Below are 19496 nucleotides of genomic sequence, written 5' to 3'. Positions count from 1 at the left end.
TCTTTTTTAGTTATTATTAGCAAGGACAACATTTTTTATATTTTATTTTTATAGACTTCAATTTCTTTTCAATTTAGCTTACTAATGTTACAAAAGTGACACACCTACCAAGGTTGTAGATGCACTTTGCTACTCCCAATGCAACTAGCCAAGGTCCAACTAAATCTTGGACCAAACCTTTCACTATCCTTATTAGCAAACCCATCAACTCCATGGGGGCTTTGGGGACTCCACAACCTCAACCAACCTATGGGATGTCGCAATGTACCAGCTTCACCTCTAGCTCTCAAACTTTAATTCTCCATTCACAAGAGATCTTGCACCAACCCTAAAATAGGATTTGTCACTCAAGTTGTAAAAGAAACCAAACACATAAACATTCATCAAAGACTCACCTTAAACCAACATACAAAGGTCTAGGGTTAAGATGGATCTATGTCTATTTATTTTATTGTAGAGTTTTATAGGCATTATGGTCCCTTTTTTTAGTTTTCATCATCATGGACAGGTTTTTTTCATTTTTTTTATTTTTATAAACTTCAAATTTTTTAAATTTAGTTTCTTAATATTATGAAAGTGAAACATTTACCTAGGTTCCTTACAACTCTAGATGTAACTAGCCAAGCTTTAACTAGATCTTGGACCCAACCTTTCGCTATCCTTATTAGCCAACCCGCCAACTCCATGGGCTTTGGGAGCTCTAGAGTCTCAACCAACCTAGGAGATGTCTGAATGCACCAGCTTCACCTCTAATTCTCAAACTTTAATTCTCCCTTCACAAGCAATGTTGGACCAACCCTACATTAGAATTGTCACACAAGGTGTAAAACAAACTACACACATGAATAGTCATCAAAGATTCACCCCAAACCAACCTACAAAAACAAATCTTTTAGATAACTACTTCTCAAACCAATATCCCTCAAATAAATTAGTGCACCAGCCTCAAGAAAAGAAGAAGAAACCCCAACAAATAAGATCCACATCAAACATGGCATAAGCAAATAAAAGAGCACCACAGACCATCACTAAGACCAATAAAAGTCAACACACAGTAAGGAGGATTTCAGTCAAAGGATCCCTTTCAGAAAAATAGCAAAGGTATTAATTACAAGGCCACAAGATTTTGGGAGATGTGAAGGAAGATAAATCAATTATGTGGAAGGGAGTCTTAATAACAATTTGCATCATCAACACAATCATTGTCATTGAGATTTCTTTAAATATTCAATCAAAGCTCATAGCAGAAGCGTGTATGAAACTCTCTCCTTAGTCGTAATGGTACTAATTGTTCAACTGAGACATAACCCTTCAAGGGTTGTTCTCATTGCCAAATCGTTTGCTTTAGTATAGTTTTTATTTGGTTCAATGATTCAAAGTTCAAAACCAAATTGTATATTCTAAACTATTTCATTTAACACTTCAAACAATTCAAACAACACCAATTTCATAGTGATTGAGATGGAAGATGACAATCCAACATCTAATTGGATCATTCAACATCTTGTTGGCCATCAAGACCCCAAGCCATCATCTATTGAGGAGGTATTGACTTGTTCAGAGCATATCATTGACACCAAAGCCAAGGCCTCTTCTACTCATTGTTAATCTTAATAAATGGTCAAGATTTAACAATTTTTTTATTTTGCTTTGTGCGATGGTCCATTGCATTTTTTTATATCTCATGTACATACTTGTACAATTTTGGATATCCAAATGTGCTTTTTTTGCACTTTATACGATGCAAACTTTCATATCAAATTTTGATGCAAAATATATATTTTTTCTTGAAATTATATGTATTTATTATCTTTTTTATTTATTACCATTGACAAATCCACCCTGGGTCTTTCCCAAGTCATGCCTCACAAGTTAACGTTGACCCTTTGACCAAACAAGTCTTGCACCCTATGTGTGTTTTTATGGTAACACCAAGTCACCCAAGCATATATTTTAGTTTTTACATAAAGCTCAAGTTGTGTGGAAATGGGTAGAAAATCTTGCAAGCAATATGCACAAACACAACTCTTAGGCTTCTTTGTTAAGGGACAAAAGGCTCTAGAATAGTGAAGTTAATGTGGCTTAACATAAATTTTATTTATCACGTTTTGTTTTAAATAGGAGGAGCCAAGCATTACATTGTCAAGGATTAGCAAGATCTCCATTATTGGTCAATATTTAATTACAAATGCAAGTGTGAGTGGAGAAGTGTTCTTTAGATTTTGAGCATTCACGTTAACTAATGGACAATTGAGGCAATGCCCGCTACAAAATGAGCCACATCCCATCCAAGCCCTCTAAATTATGTCTAGTTGTGCCTTCACAAGTGTCCAAACAAAGGTCAAGTTATCTTAAGCCCTATAACAAGTTTAGACAAGTGTTTGAAAAGAAAAGTGTTGAAATTTGTAGCTATGGTTGGTCTTCATAATTAGTATTTTAGCACTTGAGATATATAATGATTAATATAAGACATGTTCTTCATGTCGATTTCAAAAGAGAGAATTTTGAATTTTGAATTTTTGGCTCCCAAACTAGTCAAGTCGACCCTCCTTCAAGTCAAGTCAGCTCTAGTGAAGGGACACCCATTCAAGCCAGCCACAAAACTATATATAAGGCACTCGACCTCTTGCATAAAGCACCATTCGATCTCTCACACAACAAGATATATTTTGGGCATCCAAGTGAAGAAGAAGGGCAAAGAAGGACGAAGAAGGACGAAATCATCTCAAGCGTCTCTCTCTCTTTGACTTCGCACATGTGAAATTCTGGGCAGAAGCGCAGAGTTTCTAGGCAGTGTTTGGAAGGCCGAAATTCAGCCTAGGCAGATCAGACATGGCCAAGTTTGTTGGGCAGAAGATTGACTTGACAAGAGGGTTGTTTGACCAAGTTTGACCATAGCATTGTTGGTCAACTTGACCATCATAGTTGACTAGCAGAATTAGGTGCATCTCTTATTGAACTAAAGGATTTCTCTAAGGAAAAGGTGGTTGGGTTTTCCCCCAAGTGAGTTTTCCCAGGCTGAATCTTGTGTTGTCTTTGTGCATTGTGATCTCTATTGTCCTTGTGCATTTTGTTGAAAAAATAGAGAGCAATGGATACAAGCACTATTTCTGAACTATGGTAATTACTTGTGAGTATATATTATAGTTCTTTTATCTTCATCAAGCAATCACACTTCAAAAATTCAACCAATAACCATGAAAGGAAAGTAGAGATCACAATGTTGAAAAAATAAGATATGTGAGATCACGTGTCAAAGAGAGACATATGAGTGATAAGTGAATGTATATAATGAAAATTTTCAAGTGTATTTTATACTCAAAATACCCAAGAGACGTGTCTCTTTGTAAATTATATCATGTCTCTTTCTAAATTAAATTCTAGTAAGTTTGCACATTTACATTTTTATTGTTAAAAGTGTTGAACAATATGTAAATAATGGTGGGCAGTAACTCCTAGTAAGTATATTTATTTACATCTTGTTCCTTATCCCATCTTTTACACAAATACTTGCTTAAATTATGGTGGGTAATAACTTATGGTAAATATGTTATTTATGTGAGTATGAACTATTTTCAAGGATCTTAATTTTAGGTGGTTTTGTTGATTTCCTTTCTTTTAATTTTCTTTCTTTTGATTTAAAATTTAATTTTCTTTCGTGTTTTTACATAGTATTATAAATACATCAAGGATTATGAAGACTGACCATAGCTACATTCTTCAATGCTCCTTAGCTAGGGAGGTATTCATAATGACTATCCAGATGTTTTCTATAAACATGATCTTTCTAAAAAGAAGGGTAAATCTCATCAATGGCATCTTTATCTAGGTCAATACACTTGACCTACATCAGCATCATCATCAATATGTACCACAACCTAGGTTAGCTCTCCTACCCAACGGTACTTATTCAACTAGTCACCATGATTCGGCGGGTGCATCACCTCAAGGTACTCTGACTAGTTCAAGGTTGTCATCCCCCATGGTCAAACCCTAGTGAAACCCATGTTCCAAATCCAAAGACCCCTCTCTAGGCCATGATGCTAAAGAGGCACCCACTCCACGAGTCTTTGAGCCTCAAAGATCATTCCTTTCATGGATGTTCGTCCCTCATGCTATCTCACCAACAGTCCAGGTCATGCTCCTGTTGTCACCAACAATCTAAGCCATGCCCTTGTTGTCCACCCATCAACAGTCCGAGCCCAACTCCAATTGTTACCAACAGTTCAAGCCATGCACCTGTTGATGTCACATCAATGCTCCCTCTCACTGATATAAGAGTTCTCCACTAGTCCAAGCTTGTCTCTGAAGTATACAAACTTCGCCCGAGACAAAGGCTTTGTGAGAATGTCAGTCGACTGCTCATAATTGGAGATGTACTGAAGCTTTCCTGCTCACTTTTGCACCATGTCAAGAATGTAGCGGTACTTGATACCAATTTGCTTCAACTTGCCATGCAACTTTAACTGTCACAAAATATCATGGTTGATTCCAACACCTGCTCAAACATCTCGGCAAGCAATCTTTGAATCCAAATTGATTCACAACAAACTGCATATGTTGTTGTATATTCAACTTCAGCAGTACTAATTTCCATGAAAATCGATTTCCTGCTCATCCAAGACAGCATTGTTGAGCCCAATCAAGACCAAATTTACTCTTTCCATCGACAGTACTTTCAAGCCAATCAGAGTCAAAGTATCTCAGCAACCTAAGCTCATTGCTTGCCACATACTTCAAACAATAATTAGCAATACCACAAGAGTATCCAATGATCATACTTTGGCTTCATCTGATTTAATGTATTCACTACAAAGCAAATATTTAGACCAAGTTCATTAAAGAACCAATCAGTTTCCTATCATCATCAAACTTTTGCAAAGAATATTTCATTAGGCTTCATCAATTCAAGATCACATTCAGTGGCCAACTCCCTCTTAATTTGAGACATATTCTATTGTGATCATTTTGAGGTCCTTCTAAAGCTAACATAAGTTTTTATATCTGTCCCTTCTTTGGTACAACATATCATAGTTGTTTCACATGAATCCTTAAGGGCCTTCTTAAATTATGAGACTTCTTCAAAGTCTTGACAACTGGAGCAGAAAAATGATCTCCCTCTTGCTCGAAGAATCTTATATTCTCTCATATCTAGTCACAGACAGGCATATTTCAAATTTGCTTATTTGTTTGCTCCCTCTTAAGCTCAGATCTTCAAATCTCGATTCTGGGATAGATCCTTTTATCACAAGCTTTGCTTCATTCTTCCACTTCTTCTCCCTTTGTTGCCAGAGCCATTGGCAACCTTCAATACGTACCTGCAATCCTCACTAGGAGGCCATGGAAGAACAACTTTTGAGAAGAATGTTAGCTCCCTCTTGATCTTGGCCTTCTTGCATCAGCTTCATCCATAATGTCATCATGATGTCATATCTTCCTTGCATGAACTAAGATTTCTATCTTCAGTGAAAACGACCAATTCAAGATTTTGTTGCTTGTTAGGGTTTACAAACCCTAGATTTTCAATTTCATAATCAAATGTCAAAATCCTAGAGTCAACATGCCCTTTCACATATCCAACATTGTCAACAATCAATCAAGAGAATCCAATGATGATCTGCTTTCTCTAAATAATTGAAGCAGTAGTATTTTGTTCATAAGAGCTTGGCCTTCATTTCAATGTACAAAGAATAACTTCATCATTCTTAAACAGTAGATGAAAGATATCTATCCTGGCATTAATACTTTCTCTACAATAAAACCTTCAATGTCTTTATTCATTTGTGTCCTTGACCTGTCATAGTGCAGGGTTTGCAAATGACTTTATCAAGAAAGCCTTAGAACTTCTAAGCTTGAAGAGGAGCCAGCCTTTCCTTCTAACTCAAGATATTTGAGCCAACTAAGTGACCTTAAAAGAATCATCTTTAGATTCTGCCAGGCTAATTGCCAGGCTTCTTCAATTCAACAACTTGATATTTTGGGCTCAAGTAATCTTATGATAACTTCTCCCTCTGTTTCCAAATATATCATCATAGTTTTTAAGAGACAATTCAGTATATTTTTTTTTACTGCCAGCAGGCTTTATTCAAAGGTATAATTCAAATATACTTTCAGCAATCAATTGCAACGTAGGTTTACGACATAGTAACATTTTTCAAAGAAAGTGTATGTTCAATACTTCAATCTCAGCAAAGGTCATAGCAGGCTTTATTCAAAGGTATAATTCAAATATACTTTCAGCAATCAATTGCAACCTAGGTTTACGACATAGTAACATTTTTCAAAGAAAGTGTATGTTCAATACTTCAATCTGAGCAAAGGTCACAAACTTTACTTATGTGGTTGTGATCTAATCCACAGCTTGCATAATAGAGGTGTCATTACTCTAAAGCATTAGCTTTATGGTTCTTCTTGTAGGTTTGAATTCCCATGACAAATTCAACATTGTGCAGCATCAGTTCTTCCTTTCGACACATACTGGTCATGAGGTTCATAAAGATACTTCACGTTGATATTTCAGTCCAAACAGAGACATTTTCTTAATGCCTTCCAAAACTTGACAAAAGGATGACTTTGTTAGCATTTTCAGAGTGACATCATTTCAAATCCTTATGAGATTAAGGGACTTGATTCAAGATTAAGATAAGCATCATCATCATTATCATAAACAACAACATCACAATCATCCAAGGCAACCCTCTTGACCTATAACAATCATGGCATCCACTCAGTACCTATAGTGCAACATCAATATCAACTAGTCACCATGATTCAGTCACCGCCTCAACCTCATGGTATCTAGACTAGGCATTGTTCACCATCACACAACTAGTGCAAATAGTCCAAGCGAAACTCCAAATGGCCTCAGTCCAAGCCGAATGCCAAAACATGCTCTCTCTAAACATAGATCTAAGCAATTATCTCAAAGATTTGAGCAGTTCTCTCAGAGATCTAAGCAGTTCTCTCAACGATCTGAGCAGCCCTCTCTAAATAGAGATCTAAGCAACTCTCTCAGAGATCCAAGCAACTTTCTCGCTCTCTCATAGATCCAAGAAGGATATTGGGAGGCACCAACTAGCCTTTACTGGACCATTCTCCCTAATTCTGGTCACAGTTCTTGACACAGGGATACCTTCCCTAATTCTAGTCACAGTACTTAACACAGGAAGAAACCATATCCATGATGCAATCATCAACCTTGCTTCCTCTCAACCAGGGAGGCAATTTCCACAAGCCCAAGCTTGTCTCGAAGGTGCACAAACTTCCCTCTAGAAAGAGGTTTTGATATAATATCGGTTATCTACTCATTAGTGGAGATATACTCGAGCTTTATTGCACCTTTCATTTGTCATCATACAGTCCTGCAAGTAGCCTCTGAAGCCAAACTGCTTCTCAATTTGTGAATCAAGTTGCATACTTTGCCTCTACCATACAGGGTGACTTGCTCATTCATTATGACCAGGCCCAAATTCAAACTGAATATCCTTGCAGCTTCACAGGATCCATCATCACAATGCACAGTTGCTCGGTCTCATTCCTAAGGTTTATCGAACTCTAGCAGGGATTGATTTAGGGGATTGACCTTGATCTCTTCTTTGCGCCTGAAGCTACACTTCATATTAGTGCTTTCTATAGAGTTGCTTACTCATATATCTCGAGCATAGAGACTTCTTTAGTGCATTAATCAATGTCATGCCTTATATCACAGACCACAAGTAATTATAAGTTGGCCCCTTATTATCACCATTCTAGATTTTGAGGCCATAACTTTTGGAACAAAAATAACTTGTTTATGTTGGATCTGAACCCTAATCTAAGGTGCCTTGATCTTTAGCTTTGTTGGCAGACAAAGATCACCTCATTTCCTTGCATAAACTTAGATGTGATCTTCAAATTTCTTGCTTCACCAAAGCTCTCTGAATCCTATTCTAAGGTGCCTTGATCTTTAGCTTTGCTGACAAACAGAGGTTAGCTCATTTCCTTGCATAGGCTTAGATGTGATATTCAACTTCCTTGCTTCACCAAAGCTCTGATACCATGTTGAAAAAAAAAAGGTAATGGATACAAGCACTATTTCTAAACTATGGTAAAACAGAGATCACACTTCAAAAATTCAACCAATAACCATGAAAGGAAAACAGAGGTCACAATGTTGAAAACTTAGGATATGTGAGATCACGCATGTAAGAGAGAGAGGTATGTGAGTGATAAGTGAATGTATAGAATGAAAAGTTTCAAGAGTATTTTATACTCAAGATACCCAAGAGACATGTCTCTTTGTAAATTAGATCACGTCCCTTTGTAAATTAAATTCTAGTAAGTTTGCACATTTACATTTTTACTCATATTTATTAAAGCGTTGATGAACACGTAAATAATGGTGGGCAATAACTCCGAGTACGTATATTTATTTACATCTTGTTCATTATCCCATCTTTTATGCAAATACTTGATTAAATTATGGTGGGTAGTAACTTATGGTAAATATGTTATTTACATGAGTATGAGCTATTTTCAAGGATCTTCATTTCAAGTGGTTTTGTTATTTCCTTTCTTTTAATTTTCTTTCTTCTAATTTAAAAATTTAATTCTTTCGTGTTTTTTTAGCATAGTATTATAAATACATCAAGGTTATGAAGACCAACCATAACTACATTCTTCAACACATTTATGGTTGAATTTCTGAAGTGTAATTGCTTAATGATAAAGTGGAAGTGCTAAAAGAATATGTACATAATTAGAAGTAATTACCAGTTTTCAGAAATTAGTGTTTGTATTTATTGCACTTGAAAAATCAGCAAGGAGCATAAGTAGAGTTGGCCTTGCAATTGGCAACACAATGCCCTACATCCTTCACTTGATATCAAGGTGATGTGCCCTCCCCCTCCCAAACAATTTTTTAGGGGTCCAACAAAGAGGAGAAAAATGAAGGTGAAAACTGAGAGCCATTAGTAGTTGATGAGCCACCTCCACCATCTTACTCGCCCAAACCAAAAGATGAGATCAAAAACCCTACTACTACCACATTGTACTGAGCTATTATAATAATGCTATCTATTTGTGTGCTTCTCAAGGCAATTATTACTGTTTTCATTGTGCCCTTCATATTGAGTAGGATATTAGCTTGGTTAAGCTTTAATGAGGACTTTGAATATTTATTGTGCCCTTTTTTTAAGACTTTCTGCAAATTAAAAAAAAAATATTTGATATGCCTTTTTATAAATCTCAAAAAGCTTCCTTTGTACTAAGAGTCAAGTATCCACCAACAATCAAGAGGTGATGCATTGTTTACACATTTTTGGTGTGTTACGACCTCAACCAAGCTAACCATAATAGCTCACCGATTCCCAGCACAAATACACTTATTACTTTTTCGAGCAATCAAACCCAATGAGGATAACACTACCCCGATTTCACCAACCTAATGCCCCTCCTATGTACTAATATGCCTCTTTTTGTTCAATGGCAGTTGCCAATGTAATTTCCCACAAAATTCTTGGTAAAATGTTGGTTATACATGTTATTATACTTTTGGGATAATATGGGAGACCTTATACCACCAAAAATAAACTTCTTTCAATAATAAGTGGCATTGCCACGTTTAGGTATGAAAAGGTACACTTCAGCTTCAAGGCAAACAAATAGGCGCTAGCTACTGATAAAGCACATGTCATCGGTAAAGGCGTGCTCTCTACGCCTGGGTCCACGAGTATCAGATCAATAAACGGGAAACGACAAGGAACGAATTTCCAGGAGCATGGCAAGGGTACAAAATTATTGGAAACTTTGGGGTAGTCTACACTGGAAGCCGCATGAAATAAGGAAACACTAAGAATCGACCTCGAAGGCCATACAAAGAAACACCAAACAAAAAAACAAAAAAATATTGAAGCAAAATCTTATTTTAAACCCTGCTATCGCTGGTTTACTCCTAGCGAAAAATCAGAACTTAACATAAAAGGTTTTTTTCATTGAAATAACTTTTATTTTACATGTTGGGGCTTTTCGGAACTTTTAGGGTTAGTGTAAGGTTTCTTATCCTTTTTAATTTTGCAGATTCGAAAAGATGTGACAAATTGCTCATAACTGCCAGTAGTGTCCATAAACGCTCTGTAAAGCGCTAAAAACCACTGAGCACATTCCAAAACTGTTTCGGGAGACTGCATATGCTTCGGAACCTGGAATGGGTTAACATATTGGCGAAACGGTTTGCAGGATTCAATGGTTAAAAACTCCAAATCCATTTCATTAAAAAAGCTCAACTCCTGGCTCCACAAATGTAAATCTCAGCTGGTCTTATTTTCAGGAACATTGTGGAATACCCAACTGCAGAGATGCACCTCGCATTAACAGATAGTGTACTGATACGTCTAGATAATTGGTAATTGTGTCCAATTAGAGTGGGGTGTGGCAAATTTAACTGAAAATAACATAGAGCATACAGAATTACAATGTGAACAGAAAGCCAGAAAGCGAGAAAGGAGAAAGGCTACATACGCGGTTCTGGTCGACAACATCGACAATCACGACAAGCTTTCCATAGTCGGGACCATAGTTAATGAGAGCTACACGTCCAATCTCGATAAAACGCCTGAAAGGCTGCAGTATCCACCGTCAATCCACTTATCAATGAGTACGAAGCCCTAGTTTATGATGATACACTAAGCACCACTTGGGAAACATAAGCGGCCCAAAAATTACAGAGTGCTGCAACAATAAATGTAATATGGCCAGACTGAAAGGTCGTTCCGCTTCTAATTAAAACTCAAAATGGCATCAATATAGAAAAAGAATGAACTAGAACGTTAAACTTCATTTTTCACAAACGCGTGCTGCAGAGAAAGAAAACAAACAGACTGATAAGATAAGTGCTAACTTACCATGGTAGCCTCTGATGCGATCTGATGACACTGATTTCTGTTAACCAGATGATGGTGCCCTCCTTCCCCAGTCAATCTAACACACCCCACCCTCGAACCTCCTCACAGATAAGATGCAAGGGCAACCCGAGTTTTAAACTATTAAATACAAAGTAGACGTGTACAAGTCACAGGTGTGGAAAAGTACATTAACCGGAGTATTAAACCATTAAAACTCCAAACAAGGGTAATATGATGCAAGGGCAACCGGAGTTTTAAACTATTAAATAACAAAGTGGCCGTGTACAAGATTTTGTACATAATGAAGATGGAATCCTCAAAATAACATGATTGGAGCTGATATCATTCATCCTTGAACACTAGTGAAATATCAAATAAATACCCTATGATATTAATGAATTTTAAAGGTAAAAAAATGTCTCAACTATGAAAGTTTTTATAGGGATTGGATTCAAAAAATCTATGGAGTAAAAGATAGCAAGAATATTTTATGGAAATAGGGGTATTTTGCAACTCTATTTGAAAATTCAAGAAGTATTCCAAAACCCCTATGAATCTTGTACTTGGAGGGAAATATATAATATATAACAAAAGCTTGGATTAGACTATGCATAAATATGAAGGTGAATAAATATATACAAAAATTGTCTAGACTACCTGACAGTGGATCTATCCGCAACAAATATGGTCTATCTATAGATGATCTTGTTGTACAAAAGAAAAGGGTGAAGAAGGCCCTCGAGAAAATCTCAAAAAGAAAAATGAATCATCTTGCAAAACTCCAAAGAATAAGAAAAGCAAAAGGCTACTACAAAACAATTCCAATTTCCCACTACTATGGTCCTCAAGATATTCATCTTAGGACTCGCAAACAAGAAGCCTGGAACATGCTCACCTATTGGTTATGTGGGAAAAAAGGATATACTTCAAATAATTGTCCACAAGGGGAATAATCAAAACTACACAGAGGGAAAAGGTCCCAAGAAAATGTTAGAAAATACCAATAGGATAGGCAAAAAAGAGAAGAAAGAAAACCCCTAGTCCACATCCAATGCTATAAATGTGTTTCCAAACTACATAAAACTGAAAATTGTCCCAATATCCATTTCAAAGAAGAAATACATGTTATGGGACAAAATTGTTGTGATTCTACAGAAACTTCTAATTTCAATAATTCTGACACGGAATCTGAAGATGATCATGAAGCAGGTTTTCTTGTTGACTGTTGTCACTGTACAAATTCAGAATAATGTCATTGCAAAGGCTCAGAGTCACAATCAGAATATAGCACTGAAGATAAATTTGCCTTACAACATAAATTAAAAATATGCATGGCACATGGTTCAGACGAAGAAGAAGCTAAAATATTGGCAAGCATTAAGATGCTCCCTTAAGGAGAAATGAAAGAAAAGCTAATGGATACGTTTATGCAAACTATGAAAAAAAAAACTTCAACTCCTTCAAGCAAAGGTGTTATCCCAAAGACCCTCTTTGTTGATGTTTCATATGAGAACAACACTAAATCGTTCCAAAGAAACCATTAGCAAGATAAGCAGAGAATACTCACATTAAATGAAGTCAGCAATGAAATAATAAAAATTGAAGAAAGAGATTAGTGAACTTAGAACACAGGTTTCCATAATAGAAAAGGGGAAAGAAAAGCATGAAGATTATATCTCAGAACAACAGCCTCTTTTCAAAAAGAATACCAATGTGGAAATTTATGAGGTCAAGACAGATGATTTCTCAGGATTAAGCAACATGAAAATCATGGTGGTCCAGCACCAACCATACCATGTCATGCTCAAATTCAAAATACAAGGGGAAGTATTTATTCTAAAGACTTTGTTAGACACAGGAGCTGACCTAAATGTGTTAAATAAAAACTCAATTCCTGCAAAATATTGGGTTAAGGAAAAAAGAGAAGTCATAGGATTGGGAAAACAAGAATACAACTTCCAATATGAAGTCCCTAAAGCCACCCTCTGCATAGAAAATTACTGCATAAACATCAAATTTGCAGTAGGGGGTATTCCAGTAGACTACATCCTAGGAAACCCATTCCTTGCCACTGTAGAACCCCATGGATCGACAAGACTAGATGATGGCAGATTTGGATATTTTATTTTTGTTCCAGATCAACAAGGATATTTGTGAGCTATCACACTGTCTTTTGTATCAACACCATGAATCTCAACCATGGTCCAAGCTATGCAGGAATTAGGACAAACAGAAAAAACATCTAGAAGAGCTCGAGGATCTAAAGTCCTATCTAAAGATTGAAAAAGGATTGAAGCAAGATGCACTCATCAGAAAAATAAAAGGATTAAAGGGGTAGTTAGAGAAAGAATGTTGTGCAAAAGAACCAAATTCTTTTTGGCATAGGAAACAATACTTTGTAGAACTGCCCTACAATGCAGAATATAAAGTAAAACCCTGTAAAAGTAGAGTCATCCCCATGAATGAAGAATATAGAAAGCTCTACCAGAAAAAGATACAGGGTCTTTTGAAGAGAAAATTGATAAGAGAATCAAACAGTGCCTCGAATTGTTATGGTTTCTATGTAAATAAACTTTTTGAACATATTAGAGGAGTACCTAGATTGGTGATAAATTATAGGTCGTTAAATAATGTTTTGTCTAATGATACTTATCCAATCTCCCATAAGCGAAATCTTATATCAAAAATTGCAGGGGCAAAAATATTTTCGAAATTTGATATGAAATCACGCTTTTGGCAAGTAGCAATCAAAGAAGAAGATCGATTCAAGACAACATTCAGTGTCCCCTTTGGACATTATGAATGGAATGTTATGTCATTTGGCCTCAAGCATGCTCCTTCCAAATTCCAAAAGGTTATGGATTTAGTATTCAGGTCATATTTTGATTGGCTAATTGTATATATTGATGATGTTTTAGTATTTTCCAAATCATTAGATGAACACTTTAAACATGTAAATAAATTCAAACAGATAGTCAAAAGCAGTGGGTTAGTTTTGAGCAAGAAAAAGATGGAAGTTTTCCAGACCAAGGTCAAATTCCTTGGACATACCGTAGAAAATGGCTAAATTTCTCTTCAGCAGCATACAATAGCAATTGTAGACAAATTCCCAAACAAGATTAAAGACAGAACCCAACTTCAGCGATTCTTGGGTTGTCTCAACTATGTTTGCAATTTCTACAAATATTGTGCACAAGATAGAAAGATGCTGAATCAGAGACTTCAAAAGAATCCAGAACCATGGACTACATCACATACAACTGTTGTGAAAGATTAAAGAAAAGGTAAAAATGCTTCCCATTCGTACATCTTTGATGAAAGTCTCTATAAATTGTTGAAATTGATGCCAATGACTTAGGATGGGGAGGAGTCCTCAAGCAAATCAAAGAAGATCAAAAATAGATTATCCAATTTGCCTCAAGTGTGTGGAATCCTGCAGAGAAAAGCTATTCAACTATTGAGAAAGAAGTAAAAGTTGCATGGAATTGCATTGATAAATTTGATATACACCTAATAAACAAAAGACTTCTTCTCAGAATTGATGCTTCAGCCATGAAGAAGGTGTTAACCAAAGACATCAAGAAATTGAGAGAGTCAAAGTTTGTGTGATGGCAAGCTCTCTTCACAAACTTTGATTTTGAAATTGAACACATCAAGGGCAGTAAAAATTGTATTCCTGATTTTCTCAGCAGAGAAAACCTTCAAGAACGGTCCCATCTAATGGTTATAGTAACTGAATGGGATCTTGTTCTTAGTCATGAAACTCTCTGAGAAATTCCAGACTCCATGAAGTGGAAAGATTATATAGATTCTTGGAAACCAACTTGGCAGCTTCGAAACACTCAAGTCTTAGATGCAAATCGCCAACCTCATGGAGATCTACAACATTTGGTCCCAGAACGAAATGCTTATCCAAAATCCAGTAATTGGATCCATCATATGGTTTTTGGCCACTCTACACATTTGGCAAATCTAGCAGAAGATGCCTTAAACCTTCATTTCAAAGACCTAAACATAATTTAGGGAGAGTAAAATAACAGATTTAATATTTTCCACAAATATTATGTGATAAATAGAGCTAGAGATCCAAAATTCGATAGACTCGTAGCCTCAACACAATCCAGAACTTGTTTTTCCTGATTTTGTTTATGATTTCTCTGGATATAAAAAGTTATGGTGGAACCTACTTTGTAGAGACAAACAAGATGGTACCTATTATACTCTCTTAAAATTTGGATCATTATTTGTCACTCATCTACTATATCGGGCAGATTGGTTAAAAGAATGGTCAACATGGTTTGACATCAACAAAACTGTTATGGACCCCATTTATTTCCAATCAGAGTACAGACAAGCATGCGAAGAATGTATGCACTGCTTCACCAACCTTGTAAAATTGTAGCAAATTTAAACAGATTCACGGATGATGGCATTCTTTTGGATTTTATGGCTAAACATCACCAACGGTTAGTCATGACGAAAATAAAGCATCAAATAGTACTTGGGAAGCCCATGATAGTTCAACGCATCTTTTCTAAGCATGGGACACCACTGGAAGATATGTCGAACAAATATTCCCTAACACAAATTTGTTGGGAACATAACTATTGTACATATATTCATTTCTCGTGGGCTTTGCACGATAAAAGCATCCACTGTGTGAAATAATGTAAAAGTCTCGACACCTGACGATGAGTGTGATGAGCATCGTGGGATTCTGATAATACCTCTACTATGTAAATAAAGGTGTCATGGGATGTGTGTTACACAACATTTTGTCACTATCCTTATACTCCCCGTTCCTTGATCCTGGAGGACCTCTATAGTGAAACCTACATGCTTTCCCTTCATGAAGAAACTCCCATTGTGTCCCTCTTCATGAGCAGAATAATTCCCTTTTGCACCATTTCCCCAAAATCCTCTATTTTTCTCAGTTTACAAGATCGGCGCTAATGACCCTTGTCATCCTCATGTCGATATGCAGGGATTAACATTGTCCCTAGTGCCAACTGAAGCAACTGAGCTTTGTTTCAATCGCGTCGATCCTCTTTTGGAAAGTTTTTTAAATAAGGAGCTAAAGCTTCCAGCTTTAGAAGCTTCGTAACAAAAGTCTGGTAAATGGTTGAGCCGAATGGAGTCGAGGATGTCAGTTTGGGATCCTTTCCCCTATAAGGATGGAACTATTTCAAGAGATAAGACCTTCTCCCATGAGAAGAGGAACCATCTCCCATCCATTCATGCTATATAAACCTCCATTTTTTCCCAAGCACAAGCTAGTGTTAATGTTGGTGTGCCAGTGCTAATTAAGTTTGGAGTAAACAACAAGTTATTCATAGTTGTATCTCTCTAGTTGTGTGTGAGGCAGAAGTGTGAATTTGGTTTAGTGTGAAGCCTAAAGGGAAAAGCCGTAAAACTATCATTATTAAGGCCATCATAGAATGCTAACGGAAGCGTGTGGGAACCTGGTTTCGTCGGAGGAGAACAGCAACGTCAAGACAATGGTTGTAATCTCTTCTTGATTTAATATATATGCAACTATCAATTGATTTCCTACATAATGTGTCATCTCACATGTTTATGGCTTAATGTTTCTTGATTTGCTAAGTAGGTTGAATTATAATTTGTCTATTATCACGGTTGTTGTTTGCTGTTGTTTATTTGTTTCAGGTGTTCGAAGAAGGAAACGGGAGATAGCTAAAGCAAGCAAGCAAGGTCATCACCAAATGGAATAAGCGTACTAAGAGGTAGGCCCTCTTAATTGGTTCTAACCTAAGGAAATCTTCCCTAGAATGTCTTGTTAGTGGCTAGATCCACTATCGGGCTAGAGGAATTGTTTGTGTCTGCACTTATAATTTTAATTCACCACAAATTGGCGACTCCATTGGGGAACCAATCCTTCTGTTTGTTTGCTTGAAATTTCATGGTTTTGTGTGAACTTTTCTAGTTTCGCCATTTCCCTTTAGTCCTATTTGCTTTCCTTTGCTTACTGTTCTAGGTTTGAAATTCATAGTAGCAAGTTTGGTCCCAACTTTTGAAAAAAAAATATTTTTTCTTTGCATCCTCGCTCAGCATGCTTAATTCGCTGACAGTCGTGCCGATCAGCTCAACATGCTGAGAAACAGTCGCGTTGACCCCCTTTTGGCGCTTGTTATCAGTTAGGCAATTGCGTCGATGCCTGTAAGTGAAGATTAGGGTTCACCCTAGATCTTGGCCAGTGTGTTTTGCTCTCATGATTTTTACCTTGTAAGTTGTTTAGACCGTTTTCTCCCTTGCTAGAAATATGCTTTTCATTTGGTTTGTTTTCTTGTTGATTTGCCATCTTTTTGCTTGATTTATTGGGTCATTGGATGGTTAGTGGCACTAGGGCATCTAGATTGTCATCCATTCAACTGATTATGAACTCAGTGAGTCAAGTTGTTGGTGCATTTACTCCTTGCATTTCGTTTATGGTCCTTCTATGGCTTTGACCTCCATTACACAAGTTTGAAGAGTTTCGTTTGCTTGTCTAAACGTCTCTTTTTCGACATAGATCACATTGCTTGTCTTGTTTTAGGTAAAGTCGTTGTGTCAATGGTTTGAAAGAGATTCTCTTTTCGTGTTTTTTATTTGCTCGAGAATTGATTGCCTTGAAACTTTTTCATTGAAGTGTTTTATGAGAAATTCATTTTGTCATTTCATGAGAAGTACAAAATTCTAGTTTGTTGTATCAATATGTTACGCTAGTTAGCATCATTGAAGACTAGGATTGCATTGGCATTTGAAAAAAAAAAAAATCTCTTTGCTTTTGAAAGGACTGTTCAAGTGTACTTGTTAGGAAATTAGGGATTGGAATGTATTTTTCATTAGTTTATTTTCTCGAAAAGTGAAGTAGTGAAAAATCATTTTGCTTTCTGTTGCTTGGTTGTTTGCATTTGATTGTGTTTTCTACCCTATCTAGTGAAGACAATTCATCGAATTGAAGGGTCTTGTCTCATTTAGCTGCATTTAGGGCTTTTCGAGTCACATCGTTAAGACCTGAAAACTGAGACATAATTCAAGATAAACTTTAAAATGAACTCAATTAACCTAAGGTGCATTTGAAATCTGACGATCACATCTAGAAGGTCTATGCTAGAGACGTGTTTTGACGTCTTTAAACCTAACAGTTGTCGTTAGCTTCAGCACTAGACAACGCTAGTACGGATTTGTGCTCCCTGTACTGTCGAGTATATAACGGGAGACTGCTCTACGCTGCAATCCTTTATCCATAGGAAGCCGAGTCTGTCACCTTGCAAATGTGATACACCAAACACAACATTCGGGGAGATTTCCTGCCCGTACTTCTCAGTTCGCCGGGAGGTATTTTGCAGTTCACGGTTGCCTGGTAATCCTTTTTACCTAGATCATTCGGAGTAGTCATTTGATCTTTTTTGACTCATTAAATTTAAAATATCATTCGAGCGCTTGTCCTTTTTGTAGAAATTTTGAATAATAAACACATATTCAACAGAGATTATCCCGATCATACACTATTGCGGAATACATGCACAATACATAAGCTCCTCTACGTTGATCATCAAGTTAGCAGCATCAAAAACAATGAAACATCAATAGCATGCACACATTAACACAGTATGTAACCCGGGGAAAGCTTACAGCTGAAAACCCCACACTATCTGTATATTAATGATTGAGAACATGTAACATTACATAGTACAATACTCCTCTCAAGTATCCAGCACTATCTCCATCTGTTACACACAAACCAGCTAAGACCTAAACAAGTCACAGGTGCAAATCTTCTTCACTGCTTTGCCTGCCTCTATTGCATAAACCTGCTGAGAATCACTCACATTGGAAATCACGTGAGCACAGGCTATTCTACTGGGCAAACCAACACAATACTCATTGGCATACTCAATACATTGCTTGTGAAAATCCTCATGCACAACTATAGTCACAACTGATAGCAATCTCAACCTCTAACACCTGTCCCTGTTGAACTGTACATGCACTGACATGCAACTGAGTTAAACTCAGTATTCTTTAGTTGCTTTATGAGTTAATAATTAGTTTAACAACTCATCATTAGTCTATTTGCAGTTAGACTAATTACAATTAGTTTAACCAAGTCAAACTGAACACAACTCCATTAACTCCACAATCAACTCCACCAAACTTAACTGTTTGAATTCTAACTGAATTATTTTTTCATTATGTATGGATTCACTTTGGTTTGCCTACTTCCATTATTAGTGACAGGGATTCCAGATTTGTGGGGAATTTTTGGTCCAACCTATGGGAGATGATGGACACAAAGTTGAAGAAAAGTACTTCTTTCCATCCGCAAACAGATGGACAAACAGAAGTTGTGAACAGAACCATTGTGCACCTCTTGAGAGGTTATTGCAGCAAGCATCCCAAGCTTTGGGATGAACATTTGCACTACATACAACATGCTTACAATCGTGCCAAGCACTCTTCCACAAATACCTCACCGTTTGAAGCTTGTTTTGGTTACTTGCCAAAATCACTTCTTGATTTCATTCTTGAGAAAGATGTTGCCGTTGAGGGACATAGTGATATTGACAAAGCTCATTCATTCATTGAAAGAATTCAGCAAATACATCAGCAAAT

At 36.6% G+C, this 19496-nt stretch overlaps 1 protein-coding gene across 1 annotated transcript in view; it reads right to left on the bottom strand.

The window, feature by feature from the left end:
- LOC149251771 (large ribosomal subunit protein eL14z-like) overlaps positions 1-11039 on the bottom strand; it is a 34790-nt gene extending 23751 nt beyond the window's left edge. The window contains exons 1-2 of the mRNA XM_089459561.1: positions 10881-11039; positions 10498-10599 (exon numbers count right to left, since the gene is read on the bottom strand). Of these exons, the coding sequence (XP_089315687.1) occupies positions 10498-10599; positions 10881-10883 (105 nt within the window). The 5' untranslated portion in view covers positions 10884-11039. The remainder of the gene's footprint in view (positions 1-10497; positions 10600-10880) is intronic.
- Positions 11040-19496: the final 8457 nt, after the last annotated feature.

The sequence above is a fragment of the Pinus tabuliformis genome, chromosome 7, assembly GCF_031772625.1.
Source record: "Pinus tabuliformis cultivar Carrire ecotype Pingquan chromosome 7, CPIR1, whole genome shotgun sequence".
Lineage (NCBI taxonomy): Eukaryota > Viridiplantae > Streptophyta > Pinopsida > Pinales > Pinaceae > Pinus > Pinus tabuliformis.
The sequence above is the reverse complement of the archived record's forward strand: the minus strand, read 5'-3'. Positions and strand labels throughout refer to the sequence as shown.